Source organism: Anastrepha ludens, chromosome 4 (genome assembly GCF_028408465.1).
Source record: "Anastrepha ludens isolate Willacy chromosome 4, idAnaLude1.1, whole genome shotgun sequence".
Taxonomy (NCBI): Eukaryota; Metazoa; Arthropoda; class Insecta; order Diptera; family Tephritidae; genus Anastrepha; species Anastrepha ludens.
This window is the reverse complement of record NC_071500.1, coordinates 108,342,564-108,361,104: the sequence shown is the minus strand read 5'-3', so window position 1 is coordinate 108,361,104 and position 18,541 is coordinate 108,342,564. Positions and strand designations below refer to the sequence as shown.

The window sequence follows — 18,541 nt, the reverse complement described above, 5'->3', positions numbered from 1 at the left end:
CAAGACTGAAATAGGGTCTGGAGCCGGATGGTACTTAAACGATAGTAATAAGTATCACTATGCTATGGGGGGAATGGCAACTGTTTTTCAAACAGAAGTTTTTGCCATCCTAAAAGTAGCCGAATGGACAATCGAGAGGAGATGGAGCGGGAAACAGATTGGAGTCTTCAGTGACAGTCAGGCTGCATTGAAGGCCCTGGAGAACGCGAAGCAAACCTCGAAGATTGTTCAAGAATGTAAGAAGAAGCTTAATTCTGTCGCAAGACAAAACAGGCTTGTACTTATATGGGTTCCGGGACACTCCGGTGTTCAAGGAAACGAAATTGCCGACGAATTGGCCAACCGTGGATCAGCGGTGCCCCCACAGGGGCCAGAGCCAATAATCGGAATCAGTCCCGCAGGAATCAAGAATTGGATCAACGATTATGTAGGCAATTTACGTAAAGAGCGATGGTCCGGTCTAGAACGCTGCAGAACTGCAAAGTGTTTTGTGACAAGTCCGAACAGAAAACTGTCAAACTTTCTACTAAAACTTAGAAGGAAAGACATTCGGTTGATGGTCGGCATCATTACAGGACACAACCCATGGGGTCAGCATATGACCACCATTGGAATCATCGAGGACCCGGTATGCCTGTCCTGCTTGGAGGAGCCGGATAGCACTGAGCACTTTCTCTCTGAGTGTCCTGCCTTTGCTAGAGCGCGACTACGGGTATTGGGTTCCGATGTCATGGGAATGAGTAATATTCGTTCTCTAAAACTGGAGGATATTTACAGATTCGCCAAAGAATCTGGAAAATTCTCACAGGACTAACTATCTCTATCTCTGTCTCTATTCTTTCCTATCTCTTTCTCTGATACTTTTCTCCCTCCCTCCTTGACTATCTACCCCCTTTCCAGAGCTTTAAATACAATGGGCTTTTCATAACAAAATGAACTCGCTTGCTAGGCTTTGCTATTGTCTGCTGCGTGGTAATCGTTTTTTTTGAACGTCTTGAAGCTAATTGAAATTGAGTGTCCATAATAAAATGGAGGGCGCGTCAAAATTGACATAAATATTTAATTTATTTATTTCATCGAAAACACAGAAGGAGTAAATGGTGAAATATTTGGAAAAGTGACGTTTATAAGAGCTAATAATTCCCAACAGATTTTTAGAACACGAAGAGCATTTATATAAATTGGCTATACGCGTAGCTTATTCATGAAGTCAAACTTGTATTTTCCTTCAAAGCTTTCTTAAAAGTAGGAGTAATCGAACTTGGGACTCGAGTAGGCATAAAATACAGAAGATAGAAAATTTTTTCTAATAGTGGTCGCCCAGCGGCAGTCAAAGGCAAGCCTCCGAGTGATCTCTGTCATGAAAAATTTCCTCATAAAAAACCATCAGCCGTTTGGAGGCAACATAAAACTGTAGATACCTCCATTTGTGAAACAATGACAAAACGCAAATCAAAAATTCGAAGAGGAACTCAGCCATACATCTAACAAAGGATGTATTCGCAAATTATATATGTAATCGGATATATAACTATATGCATGTACATACATACATACATACATGGAAACATGGATATACCTTACTCTATTTTATAGTAGAAGCCAAGGGTTTTTTTTGTAATACTTTTTCATATACATACTTAGGTGGTTGTTGATCTGGCCGGCTATTCCATTCATCCAGCCAGTCGGTGTCTTTGTGACTATTGCCCTCCTACAACAAATATAATGGTGTATTTAGATTTATGATTAATAATTTCGTTAAGTTTCTGCAATGCTACAAACCTTATTCCAATAATTTATGTAAACATTCTTGAGATCTTCATCCGGCGTGAGCTCAGTATTCGGGCTATTCGGTGGTGATTTGGGACTGTGTAAAATGATTTAAAGCATGGATTTTGTGATTTATTTACTTTTACTTACCTATCCCTGGGTGTATCACGACGTGAACTGGCCAGTGAGACAACACGACTGGACTGATTTGATTCACGTTGCGCCTCACGCAATAGACGTAAATACTCTTCGCCACTTGAGAAGGGTAATGGTGTGATTCTATCAGGGCTTTTAACGCCAGCCATTGTAGCGGCACTGCTCAGTTCGATCCAAGATTCTGTGAATATTCAAAAATAAAACAAAGGAAATTAGTTAAATTTGTATTTTTGTGCTATATAACAACTATAAAATTCAATAGGCAATACTTTTTAGACATCCGTAAAGGGATAGTCATGTAAATAATTAAAAATAAAAATAAAAAAATAAATAAATAAGCGAACTACCAACAAACCACGGTGTACTGAAACTATTCCACCATTCTTGCAAACACACAAAGCACCTAAAATAATTCAAAATAAAAACAAAGAAGTTTAAAGACAAAAAACAATGTTTGGCTTAGGCTGGGCCAATTTCAGTGCAATGATATATGGACAACTGCGACGCATTAAACTCACTAACTGAATTTATTGTCTGTTGACTGCTGACTCGTCCTCTAATGGGGTATACTAGAGTGAAGCTTATCGATACGATACAAAGGCGAGCCTCACTACGTTTTCAACATTTTCATAAATAACAAAGAGAATCAACAGCAGCTGCCTGATGGTCAACAGTCAACAGCAGAATGACTAACCAATATTTACGAAAAATTGGTGTGGAGGTCTTACATATGCAGATCCGCGCTACAGTAACAAAACAGGAGTTTAATAACAAAAACAATAAAAAAATGTACAGTATATAAGAAAACAAATACTCGTACACATTAAGAGAAAAAATTATGCATGAACACGGATGAGAGCGAATTGAGTAGTGGTAGTAAGAAACTCACTCACTCAAAAACAAGTAATCAAAATAGAAAAATTACTATTGTAAATTTCATGAAATTGCACGGAGAATATATTAAGAATAAAATACGTGTAATACATTAATATTTAAATTGAAAAAGCATGAAATTAAATCATTTAATAATAAACAGTAAAGAGAAGAAAGCATGAAATTAATTCATTTAGTAATAACTACTAAAGAAAAGATTTCACAATTAAACGTTACAGTATTACCTCGCTAAATGTTCTTCGTGGGTAGATATAGTATAATATAACATAAAAGGAAAGTTTATTAAACGTTTTCTCGATAAGGACCATGGGTTAGATGAGCAAACTCCAAACAACGTCAAAACGCTCACCACCAATAGTAGAAGAAATACGGCCAAACGCACAATAAAAGGTGTACTACTATATATATACTAGTAGCTACAAAAAATGTAAAATTTAGTTGAAAGATATTAAATATTTCTTCTATTATTCACAAAGTATTTACACCATCTGATAGACTTATTTGTTAAGGCCACTCCAAAGTATTCAGTTGGAGGTCGGTCTTACAAGTGTTTGTAGCGTCTGTCTATCAGCAGATGCGGCAGAAAGCAGGCGTGCATGTATTATAATATAATACCTACTATATCCGGTGACGTTGTCATATGACTTATTTGCCTTTAAAATACTCAGTGCAAATAAACATCAGCTGATTTTGTGTTACTTGTACTTGTACTTATTCGTATGATGACAGGCTTTTAAGTGATTAACACTGACACATTAACATTATTTGACTCATTTTAAATGCGAAGTGAAAATTAAATAAACTTTTAATGGATTGGAATAATTTTCTATTTAAAATTTTTTCTTTAATTAAACACAAAAATTAACATTTGACAACGTTTTCCAATAATACTGAAAACATCCTTTTACAACAGCCAATAGAGACATAACACGAGCGCGTATAGTAAATAAGTGAGAAATTGTGAGTAAATATTCACAAAAAAGTACATACATATATAGTACGTAGGTATGCACTTACGTAGGCATAACGTGTGTATGTACATACATATATGCGAATACAATGGCAATTTTTAATGGAATGAAAGAAAATAATGCAATCGAGAATATTAAAAGTAAACAGCCATAAAAATAGGAAAATAAATGGCGAACAAAGCGGAGCTAACTACTTACAGATTTATGTATATCGGTGTGTGTGGCAGACACGCGAATAGAGAAAATAAAACAAAACATGACACGTTGCGGTCAAAAACCTTACAAAGGTAGAGGTGCAATGTGCGCATATGGGATGCGCCTACTGGCGACATTTCAATGTGGGTAGAACAACAACACAGTCTCTCAGTCGAAGGCGAAAATGAATGAATGAATGTTTCCATGTTGATGTCAATGAAGGGAAAAGGAAACAAAGGAGCGAATTGACGAGAAGACAGTTGGTAGTGACAGGAAAGTCGCTAGAAGTTATTAATTCATCAGACTAATATCCGTATGGCGGATCCTGGCAACTAAGGAATAACAAATGGTAGATTATTTAGATAATTGAGAATAGATATCGATTTCCGGTGAAGATACTGAAAATGCCAGTTGTTATAACTGTTGAGTTATAAGTCTAGTGGGTGGGAATTTAAATCTGGGTAGTTAGTTTCGGTTTAGTACCTTTGAAATGAATGTGAGATAATGAGTGGATGTACGTACAATTCACACACTGCGTACACCACATATTGATAAGTTTGCGCTATTTAAATTTCAAACGTTTTAAACAACTAACAAAATTAAAAAAAAAAAAAAAATTAATGCTACTGACAGTGTTGAGTGCTTTCTTCCATATAAAAAAATTTGGAGTAGGCATTAAATGGTGTATGAGTTTTGACCATACAAATATTTAATGCGCTGTAAAATTTCATACTTGAAATTTTTTCAGAAATTAGTTAGAAATTTTGATGAAAATTGCCGAATTCTAACAAATTTTGAACAAAGTTTGAACCTTTGGTTTATTTAGTTATAAAATAAATAAAAATATAGTCAAAACTTTTCAATATGTGGTGTAGACTTTCTTTTGACGCTCACAGTACATATTGTATATAAAAGAAATTAGAGCTTATTTTTAAATTAACAAATAAAAATAATAATAAAAGAATAAATAATTTAATAAAATAAAATATTAATAAAATAAAGTAGTTGCAGAAATAATATTTTTTAGTAAATATTATTATTATTATTTTATTACACATTTGATGAACGACGTCATTATTTAAGCACCATTCCTTTAATAAAATTTTAGTTATTTTATTTATTTATCGATTTTTAATCAAGAAAGAAAACATTACACAATTTCATTTGTGTTAAAGATATACGATAATATTTTATATCGCCTCCGCCCGTTCTGTAAATTAGCAGATCTGTTTCTTTTATTATTTTTCGAATTTGTAGCCGTTGGCATGGCGAGCCCCGCCAAACTTGTAATCCAAAATTCACATAGAAAATATTCAAATACATACCCTTATCAAAAACAGTCTAGAGGATATTAACAATTAAAATTTTTCGCTTTTTTCTTTGAAAGAGTACATTCTTATTTAGAAATAAAAACCTAATTTTTTGTTTTAAAATTGCTTTTCCATTTTTTGTAGAAGTATATTATGCATATTGCGTGAGACTCGGGAATGGCTAGACGTCTCGTACCATCCGCAAACATAAACAGTTTCCCGAAATTTGCGGCCACCATCATATACTATGATATATTTATATCACCGATCCCGAAATCCCGTGAGCATCCATATTCATATACACACATACATATGTATTTCTTTGTTTGTGAAATCTACAACGCCATTTATCAGCCATCTGCACACGTTAATATTGTTTTTTGTCACATTTACTTATTCTGGCCTAGAAAAAAGTGCGAAACGTAAATTTATTGTTGGCTAGTGAAATTGCGTCGGTGCTCTCAGTTCAATATCTCAGCTTAATACTCATTTGATAATGATAATACATTGAAAGATAAACTGCACAACATTCTCGTATGCGTGTGTATGTATAAATTTTCGCATTACAAAGATAAGTAGAGTAGAATGGGGTAAGATAGGTATGGGGGCACAATAGGTAGGTGGGGTTTTCGTCGCACCGTTTTTGCAGAGATCACTCGTCTTATGTGAATTGAATACGTGGTGGGGAACAACGTTCGCGACTGTCATTTCGGCCGTCACCATTGATTAGTTATCCTAGTTCTGGCGTCGTTTAGTTTTTTGTGAGCTTTTCTCCGACATAGCATTTTTTTTATTCTACGGTGCAGTGCATTTCATGTATGTAAATATTTTTCAGGTGAGTTTTATTTTACGTAGAAAATAATGCTGAACACGAATAATGTGTCAGTTTTTTGATATTTTTGTTTTTTAGAAAAATATCGACACAAACATAAAACATGTGCTTGGGGGCACTATAGGTCAGCCGTCTGGGGGCATTATAGGTCACTACTTTTAATGGAATAAAATAAATTTTAATTGTTTTTGCAGCAAAATGGTGCGTAATTATGTGCGAAAAACGCCGAAACGAAGTGAAGAGGACGTAAAAAACGCAGTCGCGGCAGTCCGAGATCGCGCTAGTGTTCGATCAGCCTCTAAACAATTTAAAATTCCGTTCGAAACATTACGTGCTTGCGTGATGAATTAAAGAAAAATTCCTAACTTTTATAACATGTGCAGTGTTCATACTCTATAAATAAAGGTTAAAACGTTAATTTCCAAGCCATGTACATTGTTCTTTTCCCCTCACATATAGTGACCTATCGTGCCCCCCGATTTTGAAAATATCGAAAAAAAGACCCTTTGTCTTATTGAATGCAGCTTCTAAAATATTTAGCCAAACATAAGTCAGTATAACCAAAATGTTAGCAGATAAATAACCTTTCAAAATCTTGCTTATTTTTCAAAATCAATGCAAAAACACCGTTGCAAGAGCTCTCCAAAAAAAAATGACCTATCTTACCCCATTCTACTCTAGATATGCCAGCATTCGTATTTTTATAAAAGGATATTGCGCTTTTCGCACCTGCCCACAACACTCAGCACTCAGCGGGCATTTTTGTTAATTTGTTAGAATTCTTTATCTTCTTCTAGGCTATGACGCTTATTGTATATATTATAGACAAGTTTAACGACCAGTAAATAATAGCTTTGTTCATGAAGCAAATAATTCGTAACATGTAATTTGGTGCTCATGTATCCAAAAAAACTTGCCAAGTAGGGGAAACTGAGAGAGAGCAAAATGACATTTCATTTTGAGCGGAACTGGCAAGTTTTTACTGGAGAAATTTTTACTTGTAAGATTTCGCAAATGAGAAAAACAGCTGATGGCAAAATAAAAATAAACACGAATTAATTCTAATTTGCGACATGAGTCAAAGTTCCAAATTTAAAAAATGGTGATTAAAATGGAAAAGGTAAGTAAATACACATATTTTAGATAAAATTTATAGTGTGTTTGAAGTCACATATTAAATAGGAGTCGGTCAATGATATAGAGGTATGTATTTACTTCCGAACCACAGCCTCCAGTCACCGTTGCTGCAGTTTCCGAAATACGAATCGAAAGCATTGAGGGTATTTTGGTGTTGTATCTTCTACTCCTTTGTTATTAACTAATTTGGCAATGTATTTACATACATACGAGAACATGCATAGAAGCAAGGAAAATATGAAGAAAGTTGTGATTGGCATAACAATACAATTCCTAATGAAATGCTCTTCATCTGACAGCGATGATGAAATGAAACAATTACTGTGTACAAAATAAAATCATGTGATGCCTAAGCTTGTTCTTTTGCATTTTATTTGTTTTTTTAATTTAATACGAGGTAGCCCAACTGTAAAAATGTGTGACTTTTCCCGCCAACAATTTAATCAGCTGTTCGTAGAACTTACAAATTGGTTTTGCGTTCATGTACTTTTTTTTGATATTTTTCTCTTTGAAAGCAAATACTCAGAAATTAAGTTACTTCATAATTTTTACAAAAACATATAATCTGATTACATCGAAAGTCGTTTTTTTATTTAATATTGTGAATAGCAAAATAAATGAGTATGTATTACTGCATATCTATGGACATACACACATACATAGACCTGACATTAATAGCGCACCGCATATATGCTTGTAGGGTACATATTGACATTTTCCTACGATTGGAACGGACTTGTACCAGGTGACAGTGGCCGCCATTGAAGAGGCAAAATTTGTGACAAGTTGCGTCAAACATTGCAGATATAAAACCCTTCGTTTCTATAATCTAGAACAAACTGTTGTGGGATCGATCGATGTGACGTCGAACGCTAAGTATGAATATAAAATAAGCGAATGGTAGAAATTAAGTTGTAAAGTGGCTTTGCCTCCAAGAAATCATTTAGCGTTCAAGCTTTATTTTATTGAGTGCATAAATTATTTTAGATTTTTTATTTAAAAAATAAACAATGAAGATTTCGTTGCGATTCTGGGCTCTAGCTCAGCTCATAAAATCATACAAAAAATTTATTGTATTTTGTAGATCTGTGTTATCAATTAAGAGAAATAATGCAGCGCAAATGGCGAGAAATCAAAAGTAGATGAAGAAAACTATATAAATATATTTTTATTGTAAGAGGCTGCCTATAAAGTCATAACTTTTCGTAAATGAAAAAAAAAGACTTTTTATTTAATATTTATATATATGAATGTGCAAACAGTCGATGGACGACTATAAGTGATTATAGCATCAAGGACAACAGCTGTACATACATGCAAGAAGAGAAAACAAGTTAATGTAAACCAATATGTAAGTATGTATATCTGTCACAATAGGTGGGATTAAAAATACTCGTGTAACTACTTTTAGAGTCACACTGTGACGGTCACGCTGATTGCGCATGCACGAAAGCCACGTAGACTCTCGTTTTTGTAGCTGCTCCCGTCCTGCTAGTAATAAAGAAGCGTTCTTTATCTAGTGTACGGAAATACTAGCAAAGAAAAAAACAAATTAAAAAATAATAAAAATAAATAAATAAAAAACTATTTTACGCATTTTTTCTATATTCGAAGCGATCGCAGCAAATGTGTATGAAAATCACTTACTTTTCGTTCAACTGCTACAGTTGTTGCATCTGATTTCAATAGCGTAGTTTTGTGTGTATTTTACATAGTATGTGCATACTAATATATACATGCATGCATACAGATTACACATCACAAATTATACTTCTTGTTATCTCGAGCATGCACAACAAGGGGTGTTGCATGCCATGCCAAGAGTGCAGTAACATTTTGTACTAAACTCAATGCCACAACGACATTCAGGCGGCTGTCCGCCGTTCAATCTCAGACACCGACCACTAATGGATTGCCACATAGTGATGCACTTATGTACGGACATACCCATGAACTTTTGACTAAATAACTTATCTGACTTTAGCAGATTTTGCTTTTAACTCCACAAATCATTATCTCTTACAGAAAAAATTATTATTTGTAATGCAGTTTTACTAAATCGGCTTGCTAAGCTGGGTCTACGAATGGTTAAATGTTTATATATTGCATTAGAACTCACCAATTTGGCGACCAAAGCGTAGAAAGTGTTAAGTCAACTTAAGTTGTTTTGTTGAACATCGAAAGATAGAAGCTTACTCATAGACAGTAATGCCGCTGACTTTTAGTCATTCACGGGTACTAAAAGTTATGCATTGTTGGCGTTGATGCTTTGTGCGTTTAAATTAATATTTTATTTTTACTTTTCAAGAATTTATTTTAAGCATAAAAGCAGTTAAATTTAGCATTTAACTAACTGCGTTTACAAATTGAAATTTATAACAGACAAATGTCGAGTGGTTGAAAAAAAAAATAAACCGTAGTGGGACAACGGATGTCATAATTTATGTTTTGTGATTTTTGTACTTGTTTTGTGATGCGTTGACCAGGGACGTTTTTTTATACTCGTATGTAGCATATGATTTAATTTGGTAAGTTTGTGTGTATATAATTCATACATATGTTGAGAAAATACTACTAGGTTGAGAAAATACTAAATACGACTGTACTCAAATAGATGCGGGTCTTTTCAATTTAACTGCGCCGTTATATTGATTCGAGAGAAATATTGGTAGGTTGAATTAGTTTTAAAGGTGACACACAGATGGCGCTATTTATCACTTTATCGCGTTGGCAATACTGAATATATATTCATGACAAAGCCTCATCCCTAGGCTTTGTTTATCAGTATCTGTCATTTCGCTGAAGTATAAACAACGCAGTGTTTTCGTGCTCCGAGTATGTCAACTTTCATGCCGTCGAAACGCAATTTGCGGGAAGCTTTGCTTTTCTGCTTCAATTTGAAAAAAAATACAGCCCAAGCCCGTGAATTGCTGCAGGAGGCCTACCCAGACCATACTCCGTCGATTTCAACATGTGAGTACTGGTTTCGACGATTCAAAAGTGGTGATTTTCACACCGAAGACAAGGAGCGTCTTGGCCAGCCCAAAAAGTTCGAGGACGCGGAATTGGGGGAATTGGTAAACGAGGACTCGTGCCAAACCCAAGAAGAGCTTGCTGAATCATTGGGCGTTGATAAATCAACCGTTTGCAAGCGTCTAAAAACGATGGGAATGATCCAAAAGCAAGGACATTGGGTCCCGTACGAGTTGAAACTGCGCGACGTCGAACGGCGATTTTTTACGTGCGAATTGCTGATCGAGCGACAAAATCGGAAGGGTTTTTTGCATCGGGTGGTGACTGGCGACGAAAAATGGATCCACTACGATAACCCAAAATGCAAAAAATCATGGGGTTTGCCCGGCCACGCATCAACGTCGACAGCCAAGCAGAATATTCACGGCAAGAAAATCATGCTCTGCATTTGGTGGGATCAGGTCGGCGTCGTATATTTTGAGCTGCTCCAACCGGGCGAAACAATCACGGGGGATCGTTACCGACTGCAATTGATGCGTTTAAGCCGGGCATTGAAAGAAAAACGGCCGGAAACGGTAAAAAGGCACGACAAGGTTATTTTGCAACATGACAACGCTCGGCCGCATGTTGCTCAACCTGTCAAAAAATACCTTGGAACGCTTGGCTGGGAAGTGTTACCCCACCCGCCGTATAGTCCAGACATAGCTCCCTCCGATTATCATTTGTTCCGGCATATGAGTCTCGATTTGGCGGACCAGCGGTTCTCCTCGTACGAGGCTACCAAAATATGGGTTGAGTCATGGATAGCCAAGCAGCGGCCAGAATTTTGGAGAAACGGCATCCGGAAATTGCCCGAAAGATGGGCGAAAGTTGTAGCTAGCGATGGCCAATACTTCGAATAAAATATTTTGTACCGTTTTTTCACAATAAAGCCCCAAATCTTCGAAAAAAACCTTTAAAACTAATTCAACCTCCCAATAGTTTTTTGTTTGGCCACTGTATTCGAGCTGGTTTGTGCGTGATTGTATCTTCACCACATATTGATCTAAAGGGTGTTTTTTTTAGAGGTTAGGTTTTCAAGTTGGCACTACTTTTTTCGTAGATGGTCTTTTTGACAGCTGTCACTTGATTTATGCTCAGTTTGGTTTGCCATTTCATAATGAATAGACTTACACCTGATCAAGCGCGTCGCACGTTTGGTGAATGGGCCCAAAACGAGATGGCCACCGATCCCGATTTTCACAAGAAAATTTTGTTCAGCGATGAAGCTCACTTTTGGTTGAATGGGTATGTCAATAAGCAAAATTGTCGCATTTGGAGTGAACATAATCCACAAGCCATTGCTGAGACGCCGTTACATTATCAAAAAGTCACTGTTTGGTGTGCTCTATGGGCAGAGGGAATCATTGGTCCATATTTCTTTAAAAATGAAGCCGGCCATAATGTTACAGTCAATGGAGAGCGCTATAGAGCCATGATTAATGACTTTTTCGTGCCTGAATTGGACGATGTTGATGTGGACGACCTTTTGTTCCAACAAGACGGCGCTACATGCCATACAGCCAACGCAACAATCGATTTATTGAAGGAAACTTTTGGTGAGCGCATTATCTCGCGCCGTGGACCTGTGGCGTGGCCTCCAAGATCGTGCGATATAACACCGCTGGACTATTTCTTGTGGGGCTATGTGAAGTCGCTTGTCTACGCAGATAAGCCCGAGACGATTGACGTCTTGGAAGAGAATATTCGGCGCGTTATTGCTGACATACGGCCCCAATCGCTGCAAAAAGTGGTCGAAAATTGGGCCTCTCGGCTGCAAAAGAGGTTTTTTAGTGTGAAATGTCACCTTAACAACGATCATAAACTTTAAATTGTTTGATCGACATTTACGAGATATCGATCACTACTGAGAAAATAATGGATTTCTTTTTCCCCAAACTATTATATTCCTTATGAGCCTTCCAGCTTTGATGGGCACTTCCAACTACCCAATTGGATAGGGAGAGATCAAGCATTATGGATTGTCTAGGCATAACAACTTTGCAGCACACCTATCACGATTTCGTGACTACTTTCAAATTGGCGAAAACCGGATACCTAATAATCAGCTCCCTTTCGGTTATGATTATATTTTGTTTTATATGCATTATATAGAAGTTTTTGTGAATGCGTATCCACTCGCGAGGGACTTGGACAGAATCTATGCATGGCCGCCTCTTTAGATAGGTTGCGGCATTTAGGCGTGTAAAAAATGTGAGCGCAGACTACCACAGCCAACCAAAAGATAAAAATATATAATCCAATTAATATAAGTATAATTTTTAAGAGATAAAAAAAGCCTGCAAGCACTAATGGAAGTGGAGTGGATTGACAAGCTACAAGTATATATGTATGTATGTCACGCTTGCCTGATAGACAGGCTGGCATGTCATTTGTGTCCATATGTGGCGAAGAAAGAGGCGGTTGTAGCGCATGCATATAGTTGCCACTTAAATCAGCTTAGCTAAATATGTACATATCTACGTACCTAAATATATATAATTTCGCAGTTGCTTATTACAGTAGTTAGCTACTCCAATGTGGCTTTCGAAAGACCACCACATGCATATGCGGTAAGCGAGAAAAATCTCTGGAGTAGTAGGCTATTAGATTATACAGTACGGAGCAAAAAGCTGGCGCAATAATCACTTTGCGTAATGTTGAATATAAGCAGCCAGACATATACACTTGAGACACCATTGGGATCAAGGGGAAAGTGTGGGGTGTGAAAAAGAAAAATGTGGCGAATGAAAAAACAAGCAGATAATTTTTCTCCAGAATAAAAACAAAACCAACTTATATGTATGCCAATGATAGCTTCAAACAACAGCTATGGCAGCAACACAGGGGCGAAATCATTTTGCATCATAAGGAATCTTGAAGAAGTACGCGAAATGTTGAATACGGAAAATTTAGTGGGTGTTTACATCAAATAAAGGTAATGTAAGTATAGACAATTATATTTTAGTTTTTTTATTAGTTTTTTTTCAAATTCCAGCTAGTATTCTATTTTTATTCGGCCATAGTGATCCACGACTCTGATTGCGAGCCCATAACTGAAGGCTTCTAAAGAATTTTAACACTTTTTCGGGCTTTTTGTTCCATATTTCCAAGGGAAACAGAATCACACCACCTATATGTGAGGGAGTCTTCGTCTTGTAAGAGATCTGCATATTCGCAGAGAATGTTTTGCCTAGCTCGCAAAAACGACAGGCGTTCAGTCGGGTCTACGTTAGCGGTCCTAGGCACAACGATGATCCACAACGCAGCTTTCAAATGAGACGATAACAGCAGAAAACATATAAAAAAATTCACAAAATCGTTTCGAATGACCGAAAAGTGAAGTTGCGTAAGTTAGCTGGCATCGTAAGGATATCAAAAGAAGTTGTTGGTTTTAAATTGCATCAGCATTTGACTATGAGAAAGCTCTGTTCGAAGTGGGTGTTGATGATTCAAAACAATGGCAAAACTACATGAACTGAATTTCGAATTACTCCCACATCCACCGAATTCGCCAGATTTTGCTCCCAGCGACTACTGGCTGTTCGCAGACCTAAAAAAAATGCTCGCCGGTATGAAAATTTCGTTCGAATGAAGAGGTAATCGCTGAAACGGAGGCCTATTTTGAGGCAAAAGATAAATCGTTCTGCAAAAGTGGTATTGAAATGTTAGAGCGGCGCTGGAATGATTGCGTTGTTCTTAATGGAAAAAAAAGTGTTTTCTTTGTTAGGCCCGCTTCTTTTCAGCCCATGTGTTATATGATAAATAATAGTTGGAACTATTAAAACCACTTAAATTTTCAAACTCATACCTTATAAAGTTATATAACAGTAATTATTAGCTGTATAACAATAAAACTTAAAGCAACTGGCTGGTGACCACGTACAGACATACGAGTGTAGGCAGTTAGTTAAACAGAGAAAACCACGTTGATGTCAAACTGCACGAGCAAAGAGTTTTTAAGGCACACAATTGCATTTATAGAAATAGAAATTGCTTGAAAATGCTTTAATTGCGAAACGTTAATTCTGATTCTGAACTCAATAAGATTTTTACCTCATTATTTACATGTGTGAAGCGCATACTTTACATACCATCTACATACATACTTACATACGTGGAATTTCGAAATTTCCAATCGACTGATCACAATCACGTAAGCACCGTAATGTGACTGCAACATTTGAATGTATGTATGTAAGTATTGTATGTAAATATACAAGATTTTGTAGTACCCACCAATACATAGAATGCGAGTTTGTGCATTTTTATAACACAACAATTGTGGTTAAATGACAATCGTATAACGACACAGACGGCACTTTTTCATTGTTTTCGTTACTGTGCAGAGCAGCATGATGACATAAAATGACAGCATTCATCAACAAGTGACAGATATGGCATGGCGGCATGTGAAAAACCCATTTGGCGTTAGGATTGGTGCGATCAGTTTCGAAAGCAAGTGGCAATGATCACAAACGATAAATAGCAACATTTGAAATATATAGTAGAAACATATGTATGTGCATATACACATTGTGTGCAAAGTTTTAGGCAGATATAAATAGATGTAGACGTAAGTCATGAAATTTGCAGTTTAAAGATGAGTAGTGGCATCTCAGATGTTAAGCAACAAAGTAGTCTATGGAAATATAGACGGCACAAATTCCTTTTCAAATACTCTTAACAGAAATGTACAGTACACTTATGCACTATTCAATATTATTTTTGAAGCGAATCAAATAAGTCTTATGTACAACTAACCAAACACATTGAATACCAATACCTTCAGTATTTTTTCCATTAACAACTTAACGGCTTATTAAAATTGAAGCAATTTCTTAAACATGATTTTTACAAGCCTGCAGGTTACACCAGTTAAATTCACACGCGCTCGCATATTTAATCACCAGCCGGTGTTTAATCCACATGGCAATTAGAACTTTAGAAAAGTCTTACAGAAGTTGAAAACGTGACAAAATATATTGAAGCTGTATTTATTACTTAATAACATTAAGTTACTGTGCAATATTCAGTGCACGACACAATACTTTTGAGAAACTTACACTCGCGTTTTTCGCTCTGAATCTTATGAGTGCTTGTCAGTAATTAAAATAAAAAAACTACATATTTCAAGACTATTTGTATGCGGCTTAAAATCTAAGCGAACCTAGAAAATTTTCTTATACTTTTTAGTACCAATGAATTAAATCAGAAATTTAATTAAATAATTAGTTTTAATTTATAACAGAGCTCTTGATTTTCTTATTTAGATCAATTCATATAGCTTTAGATCTCAACGAAAAAAATTATAATTTAGACATACATACGTACTAAATATAGCTATTAAATAACGAAAGTCAGCAACGTGACGAGAATTGTATTTAATTTTTCTAATAATTTTTAAAGCAGAGCCCTCTTTCATTGCACGAAAAAAGCTCTATCAATCACTCATCCTCCCAGTCTTAATCTATGGCGCTGAGTCTCGCACATTGACGGACACCGATGGCGGTTATTAGGAGCTTTCGAGAGAAAAATTCTTCGCAAAATCTATGGTCCGATTCGCGTGAATATTGCATATCGAACAAGATGAAAACACGAGCTGCACGCTGACATCGACGTAATGAAGCGCATTAAAATTCAGCGGCTGCGCTGGCTAGGTCAAGTTGAGCGAATGGCCAATAACGCTCCAGCAAAAAAGGAAGGTGCTCTTTCCGAAATGCACTGGTGGAACTCGCGAAAACGGACGTCCTCATCTAAATCGGAAAGACCAAATCGACGACGACCTGGTCGGTCTTGGCATTTCTAACTGGCGTCAACGCGAGCAATGCAAAGGCAATTAGCGCAACATTTTGGAAGCGACCAAGACCGACCATCGGTTCGTTACTGCTACAACAACAACAACCGACCATCGGTTGTAGTTGCCAGTAGTGTATGTATTGTACATATATGGTATATGTATGAATTTAGCAAGATTAAAAATATATATATATATACAATATAAAATTAATAAAAAAAAAATTATAAAAAAAAATTTATAAAATAATAAAGTCATAATTTCTACATACGAAGTGTGGCTGTCGATACTAATTATAGAAGTGCTAATTACGCAAGTGACAAATGTCAACGACCACCAGCTATTTAGCGAGAAGCTTTCCATTTCCAACGTTATACCGAGCTCTCACCTTTGTAAACAAATCATTAAAACCCTCCGTTCGCATTCATTGTTTTTTGTGATTTAAGAAAAACTATTAGAGCCACAAACTGTTGTAAAACTTCACATGATTCATGCGACTCTGCACCTTTAATGGCCTTCTGAAGGTCAAACTATTAGTCAGCTGAACTTCGAGAAAAAATAAGCAAAACAAAAGTGGTAAAAACGGAACGGATTTAGGAAGGGCAAGTGATGGGTTCTTCACTATGATTCTTCAACCTTACCGGAACGAGCCAGATTCATATCCGGCCAACGATTGTCACTCCAGCAGTATTCCCCGATGTATGGCCTTTGATGCCATTATTTTGAGCGTAAATGTATTTAAAATGAGTATTTGTGCCATAGATAAATGGTATTTTTAATTACGCAGCTGTTCCGTGGCAACCAGTTAGAATTCATGGTGTGAAGTGATGCAGCGATAAGATCCCCAAGCCCCAGTAGAAGTGGGGAAAGTGAATATTTTAATTAGGTATAGTTCTTTTTGTGATAAGTATGAACATTTGCATTACTTGTGTTATTAAATATGTAAGTAGGGTATGTGAGCCCGCATGCACAAAAATGTTGTACTACACATGAATATATAATATGTATATCGGGTGTTTTTCTAAGAGCTTGAGAATTTAAAAAAATATTGTACATATATGTCGCTGATAAAAAATTTACGTCAAGACGCACACGCCAAATTGGAGGAGTTCGGCCAACCGTCCAACAAAGGGTGTAGATGCCAATTATAAAAATATATACATACATACATATATAATACTAATTACACACAAATTTTACTAATTTCTGTCAGTTAAATAAAATTGATTATTCATATTTGTCAAATGTTAAAGATAAAGTAAACAACAAAAACATCAAAGCATTAATAAATACATACATACATGCGTTAAGTATGGGGAATGTTTATGCTACTACAACAACCGTTTCCACGACAGTCGGTTCTACGTTACCGAAACGACCCGAATTTATATCCGGCCAAGGACTGTCACTCCAGCAGCATTCCCCGTATGTAAGTATGGGGAATGTTTATGCTACTACAACAACAACATACATATGTAAATGCTTTCAAAACAATTAAAATAAAAAATTCTTTTGCCATTGAAAAAGTATAAAATACCAGTTGATCGGCAGCTGCAATTGCAGACGCAAAAATGGCCTCTAAAAAGTTGTTGACCACCAAAATAGCAACACAAATAATGCAACAACTGCAGAAAGAGTACACAGTACCAGCAAATTTCATTACTACACTTGACAGACAATAAATTATGTTGGGTAATGAAGTACGACGACGGGAAATTGAGAAAATCTGCACAGAGAAGCAAGAAAAAGAAAAGCGATGCGGCACGAAACTCGCGGAGGCTCACATGCACATATGCACGTACTCAAGTGAATACACGTTTCTCAGAGTATACGTTAACGTACGTAAATGCAGATGGGACAGCAATAAATAGCACAAAAATGCCGGCTGCACTTGATTTGTTGCACGCGCAAGTCAAATCACAAATACGAAGGCGTGCATTCATAGTTTATACCTATACAAAGGCAATTGTGAAAATCTGGCGCATCGATAAGTGTGTATGTGTGTAGATCTTAAATGTTGCGCATAAAATGAATGGTGAAAATACCTAAAAACGCACATCATTAGCAATCCTCTCGATACAAATGTTTGCAAAAGGCAGACGACCGACTGCTCGACCCACAATCGACGTCGACATTGACCGACCTGCTAACAGACGCTATTTACGGACATTGGCGTCTACGTCGTCGCCTTTCGCCATTTCCCCAAATTGCGCGCGTAACAAAATTAAATTGCATATATGTATGTGTGTATGTATGTGCCTCATACGCCACACTCCCGGCTATAAAAATAAAAACATAATAACAAAATGTAGGCAAATAAATTAAACGATTGCGATTGCGCTTTAATATTGTATTTGACAATTAGTAGCGCGACTTTTACTTGATTTATTTTCGGTTATTTTTTGCGTTTTTGCTCGAAATAATTTGCGCACCACTGTGTAGAAAAATTGCGCTAGAAATTAGGTTG

General features: G+C 36.3%; 1 protein-coding gene across 4 annotated transcripts in view; it reads right to left on the bottom strand.

The window, feature by feature from the left end:
* LOC128860548 (BCL2/adenovirus E1B 19 kDa protein-interacting protein 3) overlaps positions 1–18,541 on the bottom strand; it is a 42,549-nt gene that overhangs the window by 3,602 nt on the left and 20,406 nt on the right. Inside the window, exons 1-4 of one of the 4 annotated variants that reach the window (XM_054098140.1) lie at positions 2,445–2,589; positions 1,921–2,107; positions 1,783–1,867; positions 1,641–1,711 (exon numbers count right to left, since the gene is read on the bottom strand). In XM_054098140.1, coding sequence (XP_053954115.1) covers positions 1,641–1,711; positions 1,783–1,867; positions 1,921–2,075 — 311 coding nt within the window. In that variant the 5' untranslated portion in view covers positions 2,076–2,107; positions 2,445–2,589. Of the gene's footprint in view, positions 1–1,640; positions 1,712–1,782; positions 1,868–1,920; positions 2,108–2,273; positions 2,395–2,444; positions 2,590–18,541 lie in introns of those variants that run through there. The other 3 variants (XM_054098139.1, XM_054098138.1, XM_054098136.1) reach the window with 3 other exon arrangements.